General features: G+C 40.7%; 1 protein-coding gene across 4 annotated transcripts in view; it reads left to right on the forward strand.

Annotated features, from left to right (window-relative positions):
* The window catches only part of kif26ba (kinesin family member 26Ba), an 84,509-nt gene that overhangs the window by 22,635 nt on the left and 36,207 nt on the right, over positions 1–25,667 (forward strand). For all 4 annotated transcript variants that reach the window (XM_058629790.1, XM_058629793.1, XM_058629791.1 and 1 more), the window contains exons 3-5: positions 5,586–6,299; positions 14,779–14,960; positions 22,388–22,592. In XM_058629790.1, the coding sequence (XP_058485773.1) occupies positions 5,586–6,299; positions 14,779–14,960; positions 22,388–22,592 (1,101 nt within the window). The remainder of the gene's footprint in view (positions 1–5,585; positions 6,300–14,778; positions 14,961–22,387; positions 22,593–25,667) is intronic.

The raw sequence follows: 25,667 nt of genomic DNA on the forward strand, positions 1-25,667 counted from the left end.
AGAAAAGACTTGGTTGAGCGAGTCGTCTTTCAACTGGAAGGTTGTGGGTTTGATTGGGCAAGATACTTGACCCCATTGTTGACATACAGTAGATGCGCTGTATGAAAGCGCATCTACTTTCATACAGAAGCTGTAGTGTAAAGCAGCTTTGAGTACTATATAAATACAAACAATATGAGAGAAAATCATATACATTCTGAATAAAAGAAAAAAAAGAAAGATGTGCTGGCTTACATTTGACTTATGTGTGTGTGCTTGTTATTACAACCCAACCACATGCACACACACGCGTGCACACTCACACAAATGGAAAATGGACGGCAATAAAAATAAAATACTATTCATTTTTATTGTGTTGGTGCCCCATGATCACATACACTCATTCTACAATGGACTGCGAGAGTGTGTTTGCGTGTGTGTGTGAGTGATTTAGTGTCTGTGCAGCAGCAAGGTCAATAACACAGAGGTTATAAATGACACCTCACACACACACGCGCGCTCACACACACAAGGTTGTGCTCACATGTTGGGCAAATGTTGCGCCGACTGAGGTCAAGCGCAGGTCTCACTCACTGTTTCTCTGAAACACACCTTCTCAGGACTCATGATTCTGGTGTCTCAGCTCAGAGGAGAGACAGATGGACCAGATGGAAAAGGAAGAAGAGGGAATAGATGAAGGGATAGAATGAAGAAGAGGGATTTGAATCACTGATCGGCAACAATAGATAACTGGTCGTTAGGTTACGCCTGATTGGTAAGGGAGCGACTCTTAACAATGTCATCAATATTTAAAATGTGTGTACTTTGGATTTGAGAGCAAAGTGTACAGTTATCATCGTTTCTCAGTCTTTTAGCTTGTGGTGAGTCGACCGTGGATAGTTACAATATTGTGGCTGTCAATCAAAGTCTCTTTTTTTTTTGTATCTGGCAGAAACGTAAGCCAAACAACTGAAAATACAGTAAAAACAACAAAAACTGAATACATGCATTCATAAATAATCAACTTTCAAAATCTGCTTCCACCTCGGCGTTTCCATTCTCTGCAAGTCTCCTGTCATGCGTGTTACTCTTCAAACTGGTTTTTTTTTGTACAGTACGTGTGTGCAGAGGAGTAGAAAAAGACGCCGGTGCTTAGCACGGTGCGTATGTGGTGTCTCATGTCAGGCAAGTTTGCCTGAATGTGCTTATACGGTATGCATGTTTGAAACTTGTGTTCTATTCATTATTCTACTCACTTTGCCTGAGTAACAAGGTTGTTATTCATAAATGCAGACACTAACACACACTCACACACGGCAGCGATATATGCATCTGTGTAGGTGTGTGTGTGTGTGTGTGTGTTTTGTGGTCTTGTGGTTTGTTGACACAGTCTTGGAGGCAGCTCGCAGGCTGAGAAGTTGCATTTTACCATTCGATGAAATGTTGCTTTGTGTGCGCACATATTTGCCCTTTTGATTGAGAAAAGGTAACAGGCTTGTCATTGAAAGAGCTGCAGATGGTGCATTACATTAACTCTCCTATTCCTTAATCAGCATATGGGCCACCAAAGACACTGAGCCACACAGAAACTGCATACTGTCTTTAGTTCGTAGTCTTAGTGGCAAGATCGTTGTTTGCGTAATGATATACAGTACATGTAGTGTATTAAATGTATTAACAGTGAATGTAGATATAACTATTTCTACAAATATTCTATACTGTCTGTCACCTGTTAAGGGAATACACATTTAAACTAGCAGATTCTGCTAATTCAGGCATATTTACCTGTGTGTTGTATGCTGGTGTTCATTAATATACTCTTACCCCTTTAAATGAACTCAAAATAAATACATTTACCTACATGTCATCATTTGTTTTATCTAATCTGTTGATTATACGGTATGTCTGCATTTTTCAAAACCCGGGTCTGTACTTTTTTTTTTTTTAAATACATTTGATCTTGTTTGTCCTTATAGCCAACAAATATTTTCTGGAACAAAAAGAAAAAAAGCTTTTGTTACTTGTCCGTGCAATCAGGGCCTGAGGTTAACTTTTTTGGCCACCAGCCACAGTGGCTTTTTACCAGCCACATTTTTTGTGCCTTAAATAAAGGTGAACAACACAGAAAATGCATAAGCATGGTTCTTGAACTTGTTCAGAATACGAATTACAAAAAGCACTGTCGAGTTATTAACCAACATAATCTAATTAATGACTAGGCCTAGTTAATAGAAAATAACAGAAATAGAAATTAATGTCAGTGCCTTAAGCGCAGCTGTCTCCTCTGGGAGGGCCGCCTTCCCGACCTTACAGCTTAATGTGTGTAAGTGGCTTTTTGAGGACTCGTGGTGCCTAATTGCCTCTAACTTTAAGACTTAAAAAATGTCAGCCTGGCTTGTTGAGTTAAAAAAACCAAAAAAAAAACCACACACATAGCCGATATTGTCAACAACACTCTTTGCTCTTTACTCATTGGCTACCCGCCACGTTACAGTTTCACCAGGCAACATGCTGGAGAGGCATCAGCCAAACTTTTAGCAAGCAAATAGTGAAAAATGGCTGAAAATTCACAAATCCATTACAAACAACAACCTCCTGTGGTGACCCTTTTACAAGAGCACTGACACTGGGATGTATTTATTGCATGTTGTCAAAGTGTAGCATGCTATTGTTAGCCTTTCCACTCTTACAGGCCTGAGCTTCGATGTCTGCTGAGACATCACCTGTGTCTCTCACGTGTCTATCGATTGGACGCACAGGCACACATCTCCATAACTCATACATTGATTTAACTTCACTAAACAAAAGAGTACGTACCCATCACTCTGATTAATACTGCACATGCATAGCCTCTTCTCTGTGAAAGTCCCAGTATGACAACAAAGACCGATGGGTTTAACGTTACTAGGTATAGATTAATATGCGTCATCAGTAAATTGATGAAATGATGGTGAGGCAGCCATCAGAAATGAAAGGGAAAATGTCGGCGAGCAGAATCTCTACGAGGGCAACACTTCATCAAACTGTATCCTCCGGCATTCACTTTTTTTCCCCCTAATATATGACATTGTGCTCAATGAAAAATGAAAAACACGTATAACAAGTTTTACCCATTTTGTCCAGTTTTGATTTTCCATCAAACACAAGTTACGTGACCTGAAAGTTGTGTAACCCAGAAGTGACCTGTGACGCGGGAGCTTCACATGGTACAATGATAAACCCATCTGTAAATCAACAAAAAAATGACATTTTAATGCTTTTTGCTGGAAGTAAGAGGGGTATTTTGTTCTCTCTTGTCCCGTGTGAAGCTCCCCTGTCACAGGTCACTTTCGTGTTAAGGGTTAAAACAGGAAACACTTGTTACTCCTTTTTTTGAAACTTTCATTTTATTTTGAAAGTCAAGTGGGTCCTAAAGGTGAAGCCAATGTAGAAGTGCCTCAAACTGTATTCTCCTGATTGGCCATCAGAGGGCGACTGTTCTATGAGAAAATGAGTCTACTTCTCACTTCAATTATAATCAGTCTGTAAAGATGTTCCTGAAGAGTTTATGATTTTGTTGTGGTTTCAGGTGTTCTGTACAGCATTATGTCCATTTTGTAAATGATGGTCACATTTTGACTCAAATAGACAATAGGGCATGTGTTTGGGACGCGCTAGTATTTTCCAATAGGTGCACGGATGTGGGCATAGGTCGGTGTGCAATGGAGAAGCTTTCCCAAATATGGTTATTTCTGTCTTCAAAAAACCAAGATGTGGTAGCTCACAAAACCAACAGATAAAATTGTATGTGTTTTTTTAGTCGAGTGTACTCAGACGACTGCAATGGCTGTTTTTGAGATGCAGCTGTGCCCGGTAATTGCAGTGATTCAAAAGTAAAGTGGTTTTGGAGAAAATATTTCATGCCATTTGTTGGGAAGAATGTAAACAACAAAAAAGTGCAAAATCAAAATCACAGAAAATATTACTATCATTTGCTCAAGCAATTTTGTTGTATAACTGCGTATACAACGACAATAAAGGCTATTCTATTCTGAATCGATTCTATTTAAGTCATTATTGTCTAACCTCAGTCACGTTTTTTTTTGCTCTAACGGGCAGACACTTGACTTCAGTGTTGGAGAAAAAGGTGGGCTGTTTAAAAGCAGGAGGTTAATTACAGTTATCAGGCAGGCACCACCTAACACAGATGTTTTGCTGCATTACAGAGCTCCTGAGCAGACATACCGATAATACTCACCCACACAAAACGATAATTAGCCTGCAATGTCTCTTTAATCCCAGCATCAATCTCAAGGGCCCAGACCTTTATTAGGAAATCTATTTGAAACAAAATGTGAGCTAAAGTAGCGCCTTTAAAGCTTATTCTCACTGGGGTCAAATAAGGTTTAGAGACAGATCAGTATCTGTATGTGTGCGTGTGTTGTGCTTGTTAACTTTGTTATTTAGAGCAGAGAGTCATGGCAGGAGATTCTGAGTGGCTTTGCTTTCTGCGAGTGGCTCTAATTAGTGTGTGTGTGTGTTTGTCGTGCACATGTACACATAATACTGGACATACCTGCACATGCAGCACATTCATCCACACAGACACAGCGCTGTGCAAACAAATTGTACAAATATTCTGATTTCCAAAGCACACCGTAAAAGCTCTCACACATGCACACACACGTTCACTGCAATGTGGAAGTAACACGAAACACTGGATCAACAAGACAACAAAACAGGACGGACAGAGCAGTAAATATTCTCTAATTAACAATCATATCTCTGTGTTGCCATAATTATCTTATATTTCCGACGAGGTGACAGCGTCACTCGGTCGGTAATAAAAGAGTTTTCTTGGGAGCAGTAACTAGTGTGCATCCACTTTTCATTATTAATCTGATCAGACAAACAGTGGAAACAAACAAAATGTAATTTCCTTAATTTTCTGAGCTTCCCTCCAGCGCTGCAAGGCCCCAACATCATTTTCTAGCTCCTAATATGAACTAGCATCAACATAACCGTGGCTAACTCGACGCCTGCAGCCTGGCTCCTGTCCAAAGCAGAAAATTGTTTTCAGAATAATCTGGAGTTAAACGTCTGGTAGTTTCCAGCACGTCTCTTTAAAAGCCTCTCAGGTTCTGGAACTCCCTCAGCAGAATGAATGCCCATTTGTGGTGGACTCCTGTTTCATCTTATTTTACCGGATTTTATTCTTTTGAGAGGCTGCGTTTTTGTAAGTCCAGCTGTTCCACCATCTGTCATTTCCTTCACTCGGGAGAGATGCCAGGTGAAGGATATTCTATAATGTCAAATCTAACTCTGAAAGTGGTTTATTTCCAACTTAAATTCCATCTTTGTTTGCTTTGTTGCTAATCTAGGCAGACCTTTGGTTTGGGCAGATAAACAGCAGGTGCCAAAATGCTCAAAATGTAGGAAACCATGTGTAATATTTTAAATTCTCATGTGATCATTCAACATTGTCAACTTTCCTGAACTGTGTGTGTGTGTATGCATGTCTTTCTTCGAGCTACATGTCTTTTTCTCCTCTTGTCTAGTCTCATCTCCTTTATTCCTCCAGCATCAGTCTAAATCCCAACCCTTTGTTTCTTTCTCTCTGTTTTCAGGATCCCTCCTTCTCCCTCCTGCTCCATGATAAGCTTCAGGTGCCTAACAGTTCTCGGCTGGCGTGGAACGAGCGTGACAGTCGCTGCGATGTATGCGGCACTCACCTCACTCAACTGAAACAGGAAGCTGTACACATGGTCCTCACTCTGGACCAGTGGGATTTGTCTCCCACTTCTTCTCCCCCTGCTCTAATTGGACGATATGGATCTCAAGGACCTCCAGGTCCGCTGGGAGCTTCTGGATTACCGGGAGGTCCTGGGCCACGGGACTGGCCTCCTCCTTTTCTCCCTTCCTCCTCCTCGGCTGCTGCTTCCACTTCACATCCTCCTACTCAAGCATCGCAGTCACCCTCCCCAAGTCCAAACCAGACCCCAACGCCCAGTCCAAGCCACGGACCATCCAACCCCAGCCACGGAAGTCCCACAATGGGGCAAACATCCAGCTCTAGCCCACAAGCTCAGGGTCCAGGGCCTAGACTGGGGTCGAAGCCCAGCTCCCTGGGTCTTGGTGGTGGAGTGGACAGAAGGAACGGGTCCCCCAGTTCAGGGAAAGCAGCTGGTTCCCATCAGCAACTAGTGACGGGGGTAAACAGCCCTGGCAATAACAGTGGTAACGGTAATAATGGCAGTGGAGCAGTACTGAGTACAGCAGCTCTGCAGGCCCATCAGCACATGAACCGAGCTAATGGAGGAGTTACACTCTATCCGTACCAGGTAAGCTTGCATAAGCTAAAGTGTTCATGTCTTACATTTACAAAACAAATATATAGAGCTACTTGTCTCACAAGGGTGGTGTAGACATTAATTCTATCACGATTTTGTGTTTTCTTGTTAACATGATATCACCTACAGGGGATCCTTTAAACATTTTTTTATCAACATTCACTTTGACACACAGAGAGTTATTAGAATTTGATTGTCAAACAATGAAGTCTCTGTGACCTTTCAAAACAAATTTGATCTTTTGAGCAATGTCCCAGCAATGTCTTGAGGGACTTTCTTCAAATTTGGTACAAACTTTCCTGTCTCTAGCAGTTCCTGTGTGGCCACACAGCAGTAGCAAGGTACTGATATGGACACAGGTGTCATCTTTTTTTGTGCTAAGAATCAGCAAAAGCTGCGTCCTGGAGACCAAGAGAATAACCTAGTGAAATCAAGGCTTAGTGAATCAATATAAATGTGTATAACGTCACATTTTTCCATCATTACACTACACAATAGGTTTTAACATTATAATGCCAATTTTAAGATTTATTTCTGCTTATGTAAACAAGCGCATGTTGTATGAGCCGAAAATGATAGGAGGGGATAATCAGTGGAGTCATGTGATCACTGGACGGTGATTCTACTTCAGCTTTATCCTCCACATGAGGGTTGAGGGGTTTGCTGGTTCCAATCTGAGCTGACATAGGGCAAAATGTGGGGTACACCCTGGACAGGTCGCCAGTCCATCACAGGGCCAGCATATAGAGCCAAACAACCGTTCACTCACATACTCACACCTATGGGCAATTTAGAGTGTTCCAATTAATCTATGTAATTAAATGACTTGTTTGGTCTAAAATGTTCATTGGAGTTCTGGCAATGTCTCGATTTGTCCTTGAAACCAAAACGTTTCAAACTAGTTGTAACAGTATGATGGATAAAGCTATGAAACATGGATTTAGCTTCCCTTTATTGGTGCCAATATCTCAAGATTATCAGTGTAGCTCATTAGCAGACTCCATGGCAACAAAAGCATTGTTGGAACTGCTTCTCTGGAGGACGTTGGTTTATGCTGCCAGCAAAACCAGGATAGACCTCGGAGGCTGAGCTGAAATGAGACAGTCTGGTCTACACAGGATTTCCTTTTTCTGTCACTGGCTCATCCAGCCATTTCAAGGTTCCTTGTTTGTTTTTTTTAGCATGCACACAATTAGCTTCAATTGAGTTTAAGCCTGGTAAACATCCTCAGATGTTTCGTCATTGTTGGTTAACCATCAAACTTCCGTTCACTGTGTCCTTTGATAGTTTGAGCCAGGATTGATGCACAAGTTGGATCTTTTGTTGCTCTGGAATTGAAGGACACATTTGTCAGCTTTATTTGGAGGATCTGACATGGGACATGGAACTCAGCTTTTAAATGCTGTTTCAGTCCCTGAATTAAGATGCAGCTTCTAGTTCCAAAAACAGTATTTATGACATAAGTTGAAGAGGGGCAAAGTGCTCCAACTGCAGAAGTGATCATTAAAGAATCTGAGATGGGACATTGTGTTAATTTTTAATCACCTTAATTACATTCTTCAATCTAATAACATCTCTTATTCAGAGATAAGCAACAGAGGTTATACGACACGGTCAGGGAGCAGGACGTTAGCACGAAGAAGACCGGAGACTGGAAAAATGGGATTTAGGAGGAGAGAGGAAGAGAGTGAGAATGAGAAGAAAATGGGAGAGGAAGGTAGAAAGAAGAAAACGCCTCAGGTGAGAGGTGGAGAGACAGGAGAGCTGAGACTCCTGGTGAGATCCCGAGGAGAGCGTGTGTGTGTATGAGTATGTACTACAGATGTAATAATTCATACAGTGATAATTAGGACTCTGGGGACTATGTCACACACCCCCAGCACCCCTTCACTCTCATACACACACACTCCTCCCTGTGCCCTTTTCTTTCCTTTTTTACTATTCCTATCTTTCTCCCTCTCTCAGTTTGTCATGTTCATGTCCCCTCTCCCGCTGTTCCCTCGTCTCTCTGTGTATATTTTTTTATTCAGCCCATGATTTGAATCAGATACAAGGATGTTGAATTGTAGGAGGAAATTGTTTTGCTATCTTGTTCCACTGGTCAGAAATAAATTAGAACGAGAGCTGTTGTGTATTCTGGTCTGTTGTTTTTTTTTTATAGTGGGAAACATTGAGGCTTTTTGTGTGTGTTTTCCGGGGATTTATTTAAGTGAAAGCATGTGTCGAAAGGTGTAAAATGTTAGTGAATGTTTGTGCTGTGACTTTGACAGTAATGGTGTTCCAGCAGGAAAGGAGAAACAGAGAATGATAATAAATCACCGTCGTTTACACTCACCCCTGGGAGAGAAAGAGGAGGTGGAGAAGGAAGAGCCGAGCAGAGGGATGATCAAATGATGGGAATTAAAGTATGAGGGAATTTGGACTGAAAGGTAAAGATAGAGAGAGTGAAGAGAATATACGCTCCATATCGTGTATTTAAATTAACTCTGGGACTCTTAAGTGTATATGGACACATTAGTGATATATAAAACATGGTTGCTGATGTATAAGTGGAGCTTTCAGAGTGTGATTCAATGACTGATGGCACTGAAACACACAGGCACAGTATAGAATAATATAGAAACAAATAGAAAAAAACAACCGGCTTGAGAGCAGAAAAAGATCGGATAAAGCTGCAGCAGGAATCAATGGGCTTTACCAAAAATGTGTGTCTTTAGAAAACACTTGGAGCAGTAGCAGCAGCAGCACCGGTACATTCTTATTCGATTTTCCCATTTTTAATGATTAATTTCACCTTTAATGTCACCGTTAAAGGGAGGCAGACACAGAGAGCAGATATGATACAGAGGGAGACAGCGAGAGAGGCAATGACCTGTCTGTCAGTGGAGCTGACATTAAAATCTTGCTGGCTCAGCAGGTGAAGAGCTGCCCAACCAAAGCTCCAGGCTGCAGGACTAATGAGTGAGGTCAGACAGCAGTGTGCTCAGTGCAGTGGTGATTGCTCTAAGACAACAAGGGAAGCTCAGCTTTCTCTAAAATGTCGTCAAATATGTACTGTGTTGTATTCACATTTCAATACTAAACGTGCGCTGGAACGTGATCAGAACGTGTCACTAGTTTGTTCAGAATCAGCTGCTTATCATGGATGATGGAAACATGATTTCTGTATTCCCGTAGCAACGACTTGAAGTTCAGCTTCAGTTGTTCTCTATAGGACGACACAGAATAGCTGGACAGTGATTGGACAAATGTGGCAAAAGCGTGACTTCCACGGAAGCTCAGCTTCTCTGGGAGTCAGCGGAGCAGTGGGCGGGCATGGATATTTTTTTATAAACACTAAACCTATATAATTTATTTAAGTGTGTCAGCAACAGGTAAAGAAGTGAAAGTGTTTCTACTTTAGAGCAGCAGTGAAGAAGTATCACGCGATGAGAGGAGATGACAAGACGGCAATAACAACATGTTAGACACGTTAAATTTTACTGACAAAGTGAAAGAGAGAGAGAGATACCTGAAGTTTTTTTCCATCTCCTCTGGTCAAGAGGGCTACCAAAGCGTTTTACTGTAGGTCCATTAACGTTCAGTAATTCCAACGCTAGCAGCTTGTTGGCTGCTCGCTCAGTTGACATCCTGTGTGTTGAAGTGCAATGAGCTGTGTGATGAGATGGGTTGCAGTGGGTGACACAACAGAATCAAAACATAAACACAGCTTGTGGCCGACAAATGAACAAATCATTTTGTATATGACGATGCTGCAGCCATTGTGTCACTATCAGTGAAACCAGTATTTGAATTTAACATGTTTGCTTAATCTCTGCTGACAGATTATGGCCGTTTTAATCGTCTTAATATAATACATTTCTTATGTACAATTAAGTTATGGTGAGAAGGTCTGAACGATTTGTGTGTAATTTCACACGAATCACAAACATATATTGTGATTGCAATTCGATTAATTAAAAGTTAAACCTTCAGTTCTTCAGTAACATCTACTAATTCTCATCTTCCACAATAGTATTTATTGTGGAAGATGAGAATTATTACATGTTACCAAGCAAATATACTCCAATGCAGTGTTTCCCTGCACCAGCACACCTGATTCAAATAAGTGGGTCGTTACCAGGCTTTCACAGAGCGTGTTAACGAGCTGACTATTTGAATCAGGTGTGTTGGAGTGGGGAAACATGTGAAACATGTGAAACATGCAGGGCAGTGGGTTTCACTGCTCTAATGTAAGGATGGGAACTTAAACATATGCCGTAAGTTGTCTCTAACATTTTTAAATTGCTCTTTTTGAAACGTGGAGTAACAGTAAGAATACATTTCAGCCTTTACAATATGCTAATTGGGTTTGAATATGAAAACGGTTTATTGTTCAACCCTAATTGTGAGTGCTTTTTATTATGAAGCGCAATAAAATCATAATCTGCGAGTGTTTGGCAATAGCCCAATAAAGATAATTATCACAGTGACATACCAAAACCTAAATATATATTGATGTAATGTTTATGCATTGTGCAAACACACTTTTATAACATACTACACTATGGCACTATAACTTTTCATCTCTGTTCTCGTGTGCTCTGTGCTTAATTTTCTTTTATTTCCCACTTTACCGTCTTCATTCTCTCTCTTTAACGTCATCTTTAATGGGAAATAAAACCCTTCTTTCTTTTCGAGTCTCTTTGGTCGTCCTCCACTCTGGTGCAGTAAATATTTAGATTGTTTTACAGACTGACTCTACAATGGACAGAAAAACGTACCATTTATCATCTACATTTGTTGCTTGTGTTTGGAAAAACAGAGAGACAAATGCGAAAGGCGAATGTTGGGTAATGAAGATGAATGAGAAGAGAAAGACAGGTGGAGATAAAAAGAAGAGTGTTAGTCAGTTAGTAATAAGACAAGTGTGTTAGTGTTGTTTTCTCTCACCTTTCCTGTTCCTGGGAAAATATGAAATCACATTATTCAAAGTGTCAATCTGAGCACCAGGTGTTCTGTGAAAACCAGTGGTGGTTGCTGGTCTGTGAAACACATATACATTGATTTTACTATATTGTATATTTATTTTATTGTATTTTAAGTATGAATACAGTCTAAGTAAGAGCATTCTGGGTACTCTACTCTTTAATAACCAGACTGAATTGTTGAATTAAATAGGACTTGCTATGCATGCATGCATGCTATCCATGTATTTCCATGTGTGCAGCGGTTGAGATGAGGCACTAAGGCGACAGCTCTCATACATTTCACCTGGGTTAATGAGCAGCATGAAGCATAATTATCCATTAACATACCGCTGGTTCAGAGGCCGACAGAAAGGCAAAGGAAAAACCTTTTGTATGGAAGCCGCAACACATTAAAAAGGTGAAAATGAGAATTACATATTCATGCCTCTGTGCCTGGTGACTGCAGGTTGTCCACTGATTAGATTTTGCTGGTTGAAGGCCAAAGTCATGGTTGCTGTGACCTTGCAAAGCGCAATTTTTGCCCTGAGAACACTGAAAGCAACATCTAAGGAACATGTTGAGGGGATTTCTTCAGATGTTCAGTTTATCATGATATGATAGTGTTTACTTACAGGTGATTAGGAAATGGTGTAGTCAGTCTCAGTGAAGCTGTACTCACAGCTCTATCTCCTCCTCTCTGCTTCTAGTTGTTGTAGGACAGCGAGGTGTCTGTGTGTTTTCAAGGCAAAGCTTGGAAAAGAGAGCAGACAGGAGAAGATCAGGTTTAATAATCAGTAGTCGGTTTAGTGTGATAAGTGAATAGGGAAGAAATAAGTAATAAGGAAATGGCAATTGATGCAACATTAAGGATAAAGAGGAACAACAGTCAATAAGAGCTACACACATCTTTTTCTCAGTTTAGATTTTAGATGTTGAACATTAAGCTTGGGGACACACTACACAACTTTCGCAGTCTTTACCGATTTTGAAACAGCTGTTTCAGCTGATTTTTTTATGATTTGTCAAACCAACTGAAACCAACTAAATGTCTCCTGACGCTATTTCCTGTGTCCCACCTGCTCTTCTTCTTTGGCAACACGTGTTTGCGGTTGGGTCAGTAATCAGTAATCACACTACCCAATTGTGTCCAGAGTCGGCTCAAAATATTCAAACATGTTTCTTTGCCTGTGACTGAGGTGGACTGGGTCTGTTACCGTCACACATTTGCCAATTTATGTGCCGACTAGCCATGCCGACTGTCCCCAACTGGTGCAGACTCTGCCCGACTGTGAATTGTGGGTAAAATTGGGCAAAAAAATCATATCATTGGAACAGTACCCGGAGGAAGGTGCAACTTACAGGTCACTCCATCTCCAACTATATTGGTACTTAATTATAACTTAATTACACAGCATGCAAGGTCCAAAGAAATTACTTACCAATTCTTTAAATGTTTAATAAGTTAAATTCTTAACAGCCATTAAGTAACTAAGTCATCATGTCGTGTATGATGTTGTCACTCAACTGGCTTTCTTGTTGTTGTTCTTCTAACCAAACTTGAATGCCCCAAGAGAATCTTTTCAAATTTGTTACAAATGTTGCCAGATTTGAGCGGCCGTAGGTGAAAAGTCACAAAACAAAAAAAACATGTTTTTAGATTCAAGCACATACGAGTCTGGGAACAATATGTTGAGACTGAAACTGTATTTTTCAGTAAAGACATTCCACGCTGAGCAGGAGCGTAGCTGTAATATTAAGGTGGTTTTTATGGATGTCATGAATAAATATTGTATAAGCAGCTGAATCCTCAGATTACCACATATTCCTTCTTCACCTACACACCAGTTTGCGGTACACATAAGACCCATTTGTGGGGAAATATTTCCCCTCTCTGTATCAGTACTTTTCCTCTACAAGCTCATGAGGATGAATGACTTACCAATACAAATGCATAGGTACTCTATGTAGCCCCCTGAACCTTTTGGTCCATGTGCTCACAACTCCTTTAATAATGCATAGGTAGCAAGCCAAGTCTGAGCATTTGAAATGGGTGTAGATACACAGAGGCATAGATAAACTATAGAGGCATCTCATTTACAATAGGTAATTTATCAAGGCAGTGGGCTGCGCGCTCGGACCCCAGGAGCCCTCAGCAGTAAATACACGCGCAGGCAAAGTGATTTACACACATCCACACAGGTGCAGAGGAGTGCAGACACATGCCTGCACAAGGACACACACATACACACACACACACACACAGACACACGTACAATAGACATTCATGCTCGCAGATTAGCTCTGCAGTATTGCAGCGTGTGGGTGTGATTTAGGTGCTCTGCTGTCTGGCAACTGGCAGCACATAAAGAACTATAATCAATAATCCATATCTAACACACACACACGATACCTGTGAACGTCAGTGTGCACACACACACACACATCGGTGCAACTGCACTTTCACATATATGAGTTGAATTGACGTATAAATTCATCCGTGTGTTTGAGTGCAATAGTCTGGATGTGATATGAGACACCTCCAAATGCTGACACACGCAGAGATTCCGTGGTCACTCGCTCAGATCAGCAGATACACAGACAGAGTGGCCTCGTGGTGAAGGCACATACCATGTAATTGCAGTACTCAGCTCCATCCTGGGGTTCCATGTTGCATGTCATAGCCATTTTTCTTTCGCCATATTTTTTGTCCGTAGTGCCTCTGCACTGTCGGCACTGTGATTAAAAAAAATAGAGGCAAAAACTGTTAAAAAAAAAGAAGAACACATCCACACTTAAAGTTGTTGTACTTACATTTTCCCTTTATTTAAGCGATCCATCTTTTCTTTTTTCATTACAGTTAGAAGGAAAATGTGTGTGTGTGTGTGTGTGTGTGTGTGTGGGAAAGGAACTCCTCTGCACCAAAGTCCATAGAGAATACCAGCAATTTTACGTCAAGAGTTTTTGATCAGCTATCAGGTCTTTCAAATGTTTTATTTATTGATTTTAGTATTTAAAATCCTTGTATTTGGATGTTCTCCCCGTGTGCATGGGTTTTCTCCGGGTTCTCTGTTTTTCTCCCACTGTCCAAAAACATGCAATATGCCGGCTTAGGTAAATTGGACACTCTAATTTGACCATGAGTGTGAGAGTGGATGGTTGTTTGTCTCTATGTGTGGTCCTGTGATGGACTGGTGAACTGTCCAGGGTGTACCCGCCTATCGCCCTATGTCAGCCTTCAGCTCATATATTGGCACAGCACCCCCTGCGACCCTCATGTGGAGGATTTTCAAAAGGATGAAAAGTTTAGTATCCTTACTTGTAAAACATTGAATATAATTGTTTTATATGATAATTGGAAAATTACAAATCAAGTGTTCAAAAAAGAAAAGTTTAGTATCCAGTCAGAAAAGGCTGTTCTCTTTTAAAGATTGTAGAAGTTATTTCTGTTATTCTCTTTTTTATGATGATTTTTTTTTGGTGGGGTCAGTGGTAATGAAACGTCTCACTGTCTCTCTCATCAGATCTCTCAGATGATCTCCGAGGCCTTCAGGGAAGGACAGACTGAAGCTGCACTGAACCGCTACAACACACACTCTCCTTCGCACACAAATTCATCATCGCACACCAGCTCTCCCTGTCACACTCCAGCTGTGACCACCACAGCACAGACCGCCACGTCAGCCGCTGCCTCTTTCTTTGCCAGGTAAGATTCTTTAACAAACAAAGAAGCCCTGACAGATCTGTTTTCAGTAACAGCTGTGTTATTTTTATAATGACCAGGAGAGAATAATAATTGTTATACTTTAGGTTTAACATTGAATTTTACACCTGGTGATGAATTCAGCTTGTTTGACAATCTGACCCATTTTTAAATTTGCGGTGAAAGGTCAAAAGTCAAGACCCCTGCAGACGTATAAACATGCGTGATCTTGAGAAGGCAACATCTCAGGAACAATTTCTGATTGAAGGACAAACATCACATGTTTTTGGCCTCATCAAAATCCTTTTAAGTCAACACACATCTGCTGGGCAGTATTTGTAGTTTAATATTAATATTAATGGCCCTGGTGGTCATAATAATTGTCCTCCACATTTTGACTTCCTCACTTAGTTAAACCCGATCATGTGCAATGTTTGGATCATATATCCTGATTAGTGTGCCTGTTGCTTTTTCAATTGCAGCTCTATGACGTCAGGCATTATTTAATTACCTAATTAAGCAAAAAAGGAAAACAAAGCGTGAGCAACAACCATGAGGAAAGATATCACCTCAGTCATCAATGACCTGTGCTTTCTCCGGATGACCACACGTGGCTAATATGGTTAAATTACTGATGAATAACCACAGCTGGCTCAAAATGAAGGTTTCAATTATTGAGTATTTCCTGCACAGACTTTGACTCTTGTGAGATGCTTTAAAACACAGTTTCAATGATAGTGGTTTTCCTCTCCTCTGTGTTTGACTGCCCCAGCGACCAGACCGACTCATAAATTGTTCGGAAACACTTACAAAAACATGTGCGCACACTTTGTCACCAGCGTTACCTCCTGAACTGTCAAGGCCAACACTCACACACTCACACACTCACACACACACACACACACACACACACACACACACACATTCACACATCTGGTTGACATTCCAAAAGAATTCATCTCACTTTCTGAGCATTCACCTTCTGAGTGAAAGAACATGCTTTGTTTAATGGTGCAGGTGTCATGGTGCGGACATCGTTGTGTCTCTGTGTGTGTGTGTTTGTAACCGTCGTCTCTCTTAGTTTTGTATCATCACAGTGGATTCTCAGTGGCGTGACGTGTAATTTCCAATTAAATCCAGAGTGACAAACGTGTCACAGGGTTTGTTTTGTTTTCCAAAAAACGGATTTGCACACGCACTGTTTGCCTGCATTTTCCTTTCACCTATGAGTGTGTGTGTGTGTGTGTGTGTGTATATAGGCGGATTTCAGTTTAATTGGCAAAGTAAATAAACACCGCACACTCTGTCACCTTTTATTTTTTGACTCTGGCGCATGTGTGTGTGTGCGTTAATGGTCGACGGATGCAGCCATGCAGTGCTAGGAAATCCTATGGTTGTCTTGGTCTTTTCTCCCAGACGTGGACTGCATACAGACACTCTTATTACACACGCACAAATCCTCTTGCCCACTGTTTGCACAAATAATATCTCTCTCCTGAGTTCTTTCATCCTCATCTTCCTCATCTTCACGTGTTACCCTTCATTCTCCTCTCCTACCTTTTAATTTCCCTTATTACACGTTTGTTCTCTACTTTCTCTCCCTCCCTCCCTCCATTCTTTCTTCGCCTTTGCCTCTTTTTTTTTATTCTTCCGTGCTTGTTCTCTTTCCACACTGACCTTCTCTTTACCTCTGCTAATGTGCAATGCAAGTAATATCTTTCATTAGTACCAATCTGTCTGTGAATATGTCACACTCACACGGCCATGCTCCATCTTCACAGTGCTGCAGTGGCCCTCTGGGGATGCTGGGGTAGAGGATATAGAGACGTGCAGCACTGGCCCAGGCATTTTTCTCACTGGGGGGAAGGGAGCTTCTATCGGTGCAGGAATTTTTGCTGCATGCTCAGAGGATTGGACCTTTAGGGATTTGGCTGGCTGTGGGTCTAAATGTGCGTGTGCGTGTGTGTGTGTGTGACTGTGTGTCACAGAGTAAATGAATAGGTCCCCAGTGAGCTGGTGAATTGGGAAGGCGTTGTTGTTTGGGATGGAGAATGACTGTGAGATGGGGGTTGCTGTCACTACCCCTTCCTTGGTTTCACCTCTTAATGCGTCTCTTTCAGTAGAATAGTCTATCACATGACAATTGGCCCCCAATTAGCCACAATTAAGAGTGGTTGACTAATGATTTAAGTCAGGCATGTCCAAAGTCCAATCATGGCCCTTGGTGAGATTTTGTAAGGCCCACATCTTTGGTTTTATAATGTATTATTTATGGCCAGGGACGGACTTTCGACAGAAAATCGGCCCCATTAGCTCAACTGGTAAGCAGATTCTTGAGTTTGAAACCCACTGTGATAGACAGATATATGCTATATATATATATACATATATATATATATTCTAATTTATTTATCAGGTGGCCTGATAGTTATATTATAATACTTCCTTTGAGGGCAGCAAGGAGAGAAAAGAAACAATCCATCTACTGATTCTCCTTTTGTAGGTTGTGGGAGCAGTTGGAGCTGATCCCATGTGAAACTAGAGAGAGGCAGGTTACACCTGGACAGGTCACCAATCTATCACAGGGCCGACATAGGGAGACAAAAACTACAAACTCTATTCCAGTGTTTCTAAATCCTGGTCTCAACACACCTGATTCAAATGATCACATCATCAGCAAGTCCTGCTGAAGCCTGATAACGAGCCATTTATTTGAATCAGGTGTGTTGGAGCAGGGAAACATGTAAAACATGCATCTAATACATCTAATGTAAGGATGGGAACTTAAACATGTGCCATAAGTTGTCTCTAACATTTTTAAATTGCTCTTTTTGAAACGTTGTATGAAACTATATTTTCCTGTCAATCATGGGGAAAAAAATGATTTTTATATTCTGTATAGACACGTTATATCAAATGCTGACTTATTTGAGACAAAGTTGTCATTAGAACGAGTAGTTAGTGGTGGCGTGTAACCATAGACTGTGTAAAAAGTGATATGGTCTTATGGTTTGAAAAGTGGAGAGAAAGAAAACCAACACACACAAGTGGGGACATGTAAGAGGGCAGATAAACAGGGATTTGAATTGAGACCTTTTTTTGCTTAGAGGCACCTGTGCAAAACCACCACCACTTCACTGCGACATTTTTTTAAACTGCATTTACCAATCAACACATTTCCAGCCACCAGTGATACTGTATCATGTGGTGACTGCAGCTCCATGTTGAACACAATGGTATATGAATATTTTAGCGCTCAGGCATGTGTTCATTTTTACAGTGCTGCGTATCTGGTGGCGTTTTAATAGGATGTAGGAAGTGAGCACATGTACGTGTCAATAGATAGTGTCATTAAAGCCACTCCCCTTGTCCATGCCAGTCTTATTGACCCCCACGAACGAACATACACACACACACACACACACACACACACATAATCTCTTCCCTGTTAAATAGGATGTAATTTTCTACAGAGGAAACAACACAGTCCATGGACACCAGCAATAAATCAGCTTTGTGTGTGTGTGTGCGTTCATGTATTCCTTATGTTGTGGGGACCTAAATCTGTTTACACAGTCACATTATGGGGACTTGTCTTCCTTATGGGGACAAAAATCAAGTCCCCATAATGTAAAGACAAAACATAAGGTAAAGACATGTGTTAAAGTTAGGCTGAGGTTAGAGTTAGGTTAATGTCAGGGTCAGTACTAATTAGTCAGTACTAACCAGTGTGTGTGTGTCTTTCAAGAGTCTTCGTATGTATACGTCAAGTGTTTGTTTAGTGTGAAAGGATGAGGAAAACAAAGCAACAGCGTGTGACTAGCTGAACTATTTGTGACCCGCGCTGCTTTTTAACAAGAGGGAGACACATGAAGGGATGGGTGACAGGATCAATATGTGTGAGGAGGGCTGGATGGATGGATAGTAGATGGCAAGAAGGCAAAGGGAGAGCAACAAAGGATGAAAATAATGGGGAGAGCAGGGATACAGGAGGAAGAATAAGGGCTTTAAAGAGTGAGAGGGATTTAAGAGAGGAGACATGAATGGTAGTAATGGAGGAAGGGGTAAATCAAAGAAAGGGGTGGCAGAGGAAAAGCTGATGGATGGATGGAGAGATGGAGAAGATGGATGGATAACAAGTGCCACTCACTTCAGTGTTTGATTGGAAAAGATCCACTTGGCCAAATCCCTGGCCACTTGTCATTAAATGCTACCAATTAGCTTGTGTGTCTGTGTGTGTGTGTGTAGACCTACCAACTGTGCCACAGAATATGTGTAAATAATAATAACAATGAGGGAAAAACAACATAAGTTTTTGGATGAAATTATTGGCTTTTTAAGCCTGTAAGTATTATTACAACAAGAGAAAAGTAAAACATTTTTTTCCTTATCTTGCTTTACTTTATTTTCTATGTTTGCACTGAAAGACCAACATGTCAATTATATTCTTAGTTGTTTGGTCCAGAAATTGTTTTTATAAAGTTGCTTAATCTTTCCCAAACTTCAAAATGATGATTGTCCACAAAGCAAAGATGTTACTGAAACACTGCACAAACAGCATCATTTAAAACCACATGAATCCGTCTCATCCTGTACAAACAGCAGCAGCAGCCATGTTGTTTCCATTAAAATAAGCTCAGACAGATCAATCTCACTGAATTTTTTTTTTTTTTTTAAATCAGTTAATTTATGCACATAACAATTGCATTTGTATTTAGATTCTGCTACATGTGTATCCTCGTTCTACCATGGTGGTTTTTACCATATTATGTAAACATTTTAATTTGATCTCATTTTTAAAATGTGTTGTTCTATTTGTGAGTTGTTGTTTTTTTGATGGTAATGTTTTTTAAGCTTTTAATTTCACAAGTAATTACAACTGTTAATGCTTTTGTTGACATTTGCTGAGCTGGTTCACGGTGGGAAACCCCGTCAGTGTGTGTTGTGTGTCGGGGCAGCTTTATGTTTCCTCACAAACACACACACACCTACATACACACAGATTCACACACAAATCTCCTGGGAGAACTAGTCAAATGGTGAAACGCTTCGTCGTTCTATGGGTCACTGAGTCCGCGTCTCTCTTCCCCCCTTCCCCATCTCTTCTATTTATCTCTCTACCACTCTCCCCCTTTCTCTCTCTGACTCTCCCCCCTCACTCTCATTTCTGTAACCTGCTGCAGTTAATTGAAAGCCAATGGTGTGAGAATATGGCTCTTTGACAGAGAGTGTGTTGGGGTACAAGGTCTCTCTCTCTCTCTCTCTCTCTCTCTCCCTCTCCCCCTCTCTTGATAATCTTAGAAATATATGTGAGGATAGATTGAAGCTGAACAGAGGAACAGAGGAGGAATTCCTGCCACTGGGTTTTTATTAATTCATCAACATGTTAAAGCTAGTGTGTGTGGAAAAGGTACTAATTAGATGGATGAATGGATGTAAGGAAGAATTAAAAGAAGGGAAGAAAGGAAGGTTGGTAGATAGGTAGGTAGGAAGGAAGGAAGGCTGGTAGATAGGTAGGAAGAAGGGAAGGAAGGTTGGTAGATAGGAGGAACCAACAAACAAAGGAAGGTAGGAAAGCGGAAGGAAGGAAGGTTGGTAGATAGGTAGGTAGGAAGGAAGGTAGATCGGTAGATAGGTAGGTAGGAAGGAAGGTAGATCGGTAGATCGGTAGATAGGTAGGTAGGAACGAGGAAGGAAGGCTGGTTGATAGATAGGTAGGTAGGAAGGACGAAGGAAGGAAGGTAAGAAGGTTGTAGATAGGTAGGAAAGAAGGTCGGTCGGTAGAAAGGAAGGAACGAATGAACGAAGAAAGGTAGGAAGGAGGAAGGAAGGAAGGTTAATAGATAGGTAGGAAGGAAGGAAGATCCGTAGAGAGAGAGGTTGGAAGGAAGGACGTTTGGTATAGGTAGGTAGTAAGTAAGGAAAGGAAGGAAGGTTGGTAGATAGGTAGGTAGGAAGGAAGGAAGGTTGGTAGATAGGTAGGATAGATGGATGGATAGATAGATAGGAATTGAATAGCAGGCTCCATTGTAGAAAAAATGCAATCGATGCATCCCACCCCCTTCAGCCTTCATGCCTCATCAGCACGGGCAGAGTGTGTGCAGGCAGACAGGTCGATTAGTGGCACACAGGTACGCCAGCCAATCTTTCACATGTGGTCTAAATGAAATGGTTGGGTGGTTTATTAAAGTAAAGAGTAGAGAGGGCAAAATCGAAATTGTAATTTGAAAAAACACAATAAGTGAATTGCAAAGGCTGCAATTTATTCTTATAATTAGTTAATGTCTGTAAGTTCTCATCCTTGCAGTAGGATTTAAAAAAAAAAAATTGATTAAATGTTTCAGAAACAAATTCCAGACCCTCACTTTAATAGTTATGGTGAACTACAGTTTTAGAGCCTTGTCATTCAGGATTTGACCAGCAAATGGAAATTTAGAGACATCACCTGGAACCAGGCTCCTGTCGGATGATATAAACTGTCAGTGACACTGGTGGTCACTTGTATATGCCATGCTTTTATCATCTATTTTCCTCTAAACGGGAACATCATTTACAAAAGTGACATCATGTTCTATTGAGGAAGAGGTGAATCTAGTGGTTGAGACCATTCAGTCCTCAGGAAAATGTCTGTGGGTGTTAGAAATCAGTGACTCATTGTCCAATAGACTTCTATTCAAACTGGGTTCTTTTTGCACCTAGTTTTGCACCTAGTCACCTGGCCATTCAATATATTCTTATTTCCTGGCTGACACGTTGGTTATTATATGGTTTGCCACAGACTGTCATTGCAGAAAAATGTAGAGCTCTGTAATAACTCTTTACTATAGATCATTTCTGTAGGTTAAAATCTGCTGTGGAAAAAGAGACTTAGGAAAAGTGGAGGAAAAAGTGAGCCAGTAGAAATGATATGAATTACTGAAAGAGGCAAAGACAAAGAACCTGTTGTGTTGACGTCAGAAAACAGAAGTTAACAGTCTAAAAGGAGGAAAGAGTTCAGAGTGCAGAATATGTGGAGAGTATTTCAATCAAATTTGTTTCTATCTCCTTTTGAGCCAAATGCTGTGGGGAATCAAGCAGCAAGAAGGCAAATGAGCCACTCCCTATCCAGATGTTGGTACATATGCAAACATCAGTGTGTGCACATGTGTGTGTGTGTGTGCATGTGCATGTGCTGAAGGGCATATAATCATTTCTATTCTGAAATTAGCATATTTACCCTGGTTGTGCTGTGGTAAACTTTAAGGATGTAATTATGGACTTACTGTATGTGGTGATGCACATGTGCCACCATTCTTCCTGTGCTTCCTCGTCCTAATGTTTGTCCAATGAAACTGTTTAGTGTTCACAATGTTTTTTCTAAAGTGACAAAGTGTGACATGTAACATATTAATAAGAATGTTTCCTCCCCCTCTCTCCTCTTGCTTTTTCAGAGCTGCACAAAAGTTAAACTTAGCCTCAAAGAAGAAGAAGCAGAAGGCTGCTGCGGCCACGGCTCCAGTGAGCTCATCATCGTCCTGTGACCCACCTCTGTTCCCCACCAACTTCAGCTCTGCCCTGGTGATGGCCCCACCCCCAGCTCCACCTTGCCTTCTCCGTGCTGTCAATAAGATAAAAGATACACCTGGCCTTGGAAAGGTAATGTAGAAAATGCTTGTTTTGTTTTTTTACTTAAACATACAGTACATTTACAGTCAGCCTTAAAGCAACACTAAGTAACTTTTGCTGTTACTAACACACCATGATGAAAACAGATTTTTGATTACTTGATGATTTTGACTTTTTTTTCAACTCACTTCAGTTCAGCATTAATCGGCTTGTGCAGTTGCTTGGTAGAATAGCCATTAGGAGCACCATCTGCATCTGAACTGACCTGTGAGTCCTGGTAACTGCACAAAAAGGCTGTAACAAGTGAAAAAATATACATGAATTCATGGTCAGGTGCAGGTTTTAAAAACTCTGATTGTGATTGGTCGAAGTCTCTTTTCAAGGACCAAATAAACCCAAAGCTTGAAAGAGAGTCCAGAAGAGATGAGGAAAGTCTAGTTCCCTCTCTCAGATCACTCGATTACATACAGTCATTATGGAAGTATTGATTAACAGTGACACAAACATGTTGCATATCCATGCATTCAGTTACACAATTCTCACCCGCACAAAGATGCAGGTGCAAAATTCAAAAAGCACGCTGTGATACTCATGCACAGTATATAAGTTCTGCCAAAAAAAAAACCTCCTTAATATTACACACTGGAACCCTAAAAAACTTCTGTGGCAAACGTTTCCCACACTGTTGCAAATGGAAATGGAAAAGTGAATTTTCTACTTTGTTTTACTTAACAGTAGGACATAAATTACACATAATTGTCATCTTTTTAATTTTATGTAATGTAAGCAGCAATTCAAGTGTATTTATCAAACATTTCAAGGTTTAAGTGGCTGAATATATTTTAAATAAACTACAGTAACAAACAAACAATTCTATTTGGCTCAGTTCTACAAAGTACTTCACTAAGTCCCGAAATGGGCTAAAACAAGTACGGCGCTGCAGGTTTGTTTTTTTAACATGACCTTGTGCAGTTTGTCTATTGGTATGTGTGTGTGTGTGTGTGTGTGTGTGTGTGTGTGTGTGCGTGTGTGTGTGTCGCCCCTGCTGTACCATAGTAGCCTAATGGTTTCCATGGTAACAGATTTCAGGCTGACAAAAGTCATCTGTCACCCTAGTGACTGGTTGATGAAACATGTGTGTATTGTGGATGTGGGGGGAGTCATGCTTCTCAAGTGTGTGCAATATTGATCGTCCATGTAATGAGTTTTTAGTGCCCCCTCCTCCACAGTGTGTGTGTGTGTGTGAGTGTGTAAAGTGAATTAGAATAGATAACAAAATCAAAACAGCAGTGTCCTGTACTAGAAAAGGACCCCCGCACATGTGGTGCTGTGTTTTCCTCTGCATGTGCACACAGCTGTTCATACAGTATGAAATGAAGAGAGTGCTTCACAGTTGGGTTTGCATACTGCGTCTCTTTGTGAGACGACAGAGCGTATCAGTCACTGCCCATTTTTCCAACGGCACTGGTGCCAGAAATACAGTCGCCATCATTAATTTTGTCCACTGACCTTTCAGAAAATGTTTAAAAAGAGAGTTTTAAGAGCCTGAAACCAGGTTGTTCTGCTACATATTGAATCATAAAGAAGGAAGAAGAAAATATTGACAAAGGTGCAGGACTGTGTACATGATTATTTACATCTATCCATGAGAGTTAAGGAGCTACAGTAAACCTTTGTGAATGAGTTTGAGTTGTTTGAAATAAAAAACAAAGGTGCAGCTAATATATTCACAAAACACATTTTGATTCGCAGGCCACAAATTCAGTTTATTTATTTTTTGGTTTAGAGTTTTGATCAGTTGCCACCCAGCCAATAACACAGCTCACCACAGAGAGAAGTGTAGCTGCTAAGCATTGGAACTAGAAACGATACCAGACCTAAAAAAAGCCTTGGTACCTCTTTCAAAAATGCCTCAACCAGAGGAGACGAAAATCGACCATCTACAGTCAAGTCAAGTCAGTTGACTTTGATTTATATGGACCGACATCACAAACACAGTTCACAGTCAGTACAGCATCTATCCTTAGACGCTCACATCGAGTAAGGAAAATCTCCACAAAAACCCTGTAACAGGGGAAAATGAGGATGGATCTGTCTGCCAGGACAGACAGAGCAGTATATTAAAATATAGGCACTGAATTTGGAGAGGAAGCTGATAACAGTCAACCTTGATCTGATTTCAACAATCTCAACATATATTTTGTTTCCCATTTTCCTGTTATCACTATCTGTTGATGAAATAATAGCAAAAACTTGAAAATTGGAGATTTCTACATGATAGAGTAAAACAAAGTAAAATAAATTGTAAAAGTCACCAAAGCTGTTACTCCTAATCAATTTCATTATCAACTAATCTGCCAATTATTTTCCAAATGTTCAGCAGTTTCTAAAAACCCACAAACACACTATAAAAATGGATTGTGATGAATATAGTAGCTGATTATTAATTGCGTCATTGTTGCAGCCCTGAACAAAGAGACACTTTCATTCCTGTCATTTTGAAGCAAGCATCCTGACTAAATTAAATTCTGCCCTCACATACAGGAAGACATATTCATTTTCCAGTTCTTGAAATCTTGAAGATATTTTTAGTTTCTGTGTTTAATATTTAAATTGTGTTTTTGTGCAGTTGATTATTGTTCATTTTTTCTTAACCATTTGTTTTTCTTTGTTCCTCCTTTGAGACTCTGTTTCCGTTTCTATCCATATGGAGGTGACAGATGTCCAGTCAGTTGTCAGGGAGACCAGTTCACACTCACATCCATGGCAGCCAAATATTTTTTGTAGTATATTACATGCAGAATAATACACTGCAAATATTAGGAACTACGGTGTATTCACTAAAACTGGGTTCACGTCCTCCTCTTTGGTCTTGTCTGGCTTCCGTTAAAAGCCCCTGTGATCCTCTGTGATCTCGTCTGATCCGAGCCGCTGCGTAAATGTCTGCGACTGCTGCCGTTTAATTACGACTGTCAGACACCGTCGTCTTCCACAGCCGCCATATACACTTCACTGTGATGTGTGTTACCGTGGAGCTTTGATCAACGCGTTATTTAACTACATGCCAACTCTGACTCCCTGTCGTCCTGCTGCCATTAATCACCT

Source organism: Solea solea, chromosome 5 (genome assembly GCF_958295425.1).
Source record: "Solea solea chromosome 5, fSolSol10.1, whole genome shotgun sequence".
In the NCBI taxonomy this organism is placed as follows: Eukaryota; Metazoa; Chordata; class Actinopteri; order Pleuronectiformes; family Soleidae; genus Solea; species Solea solea.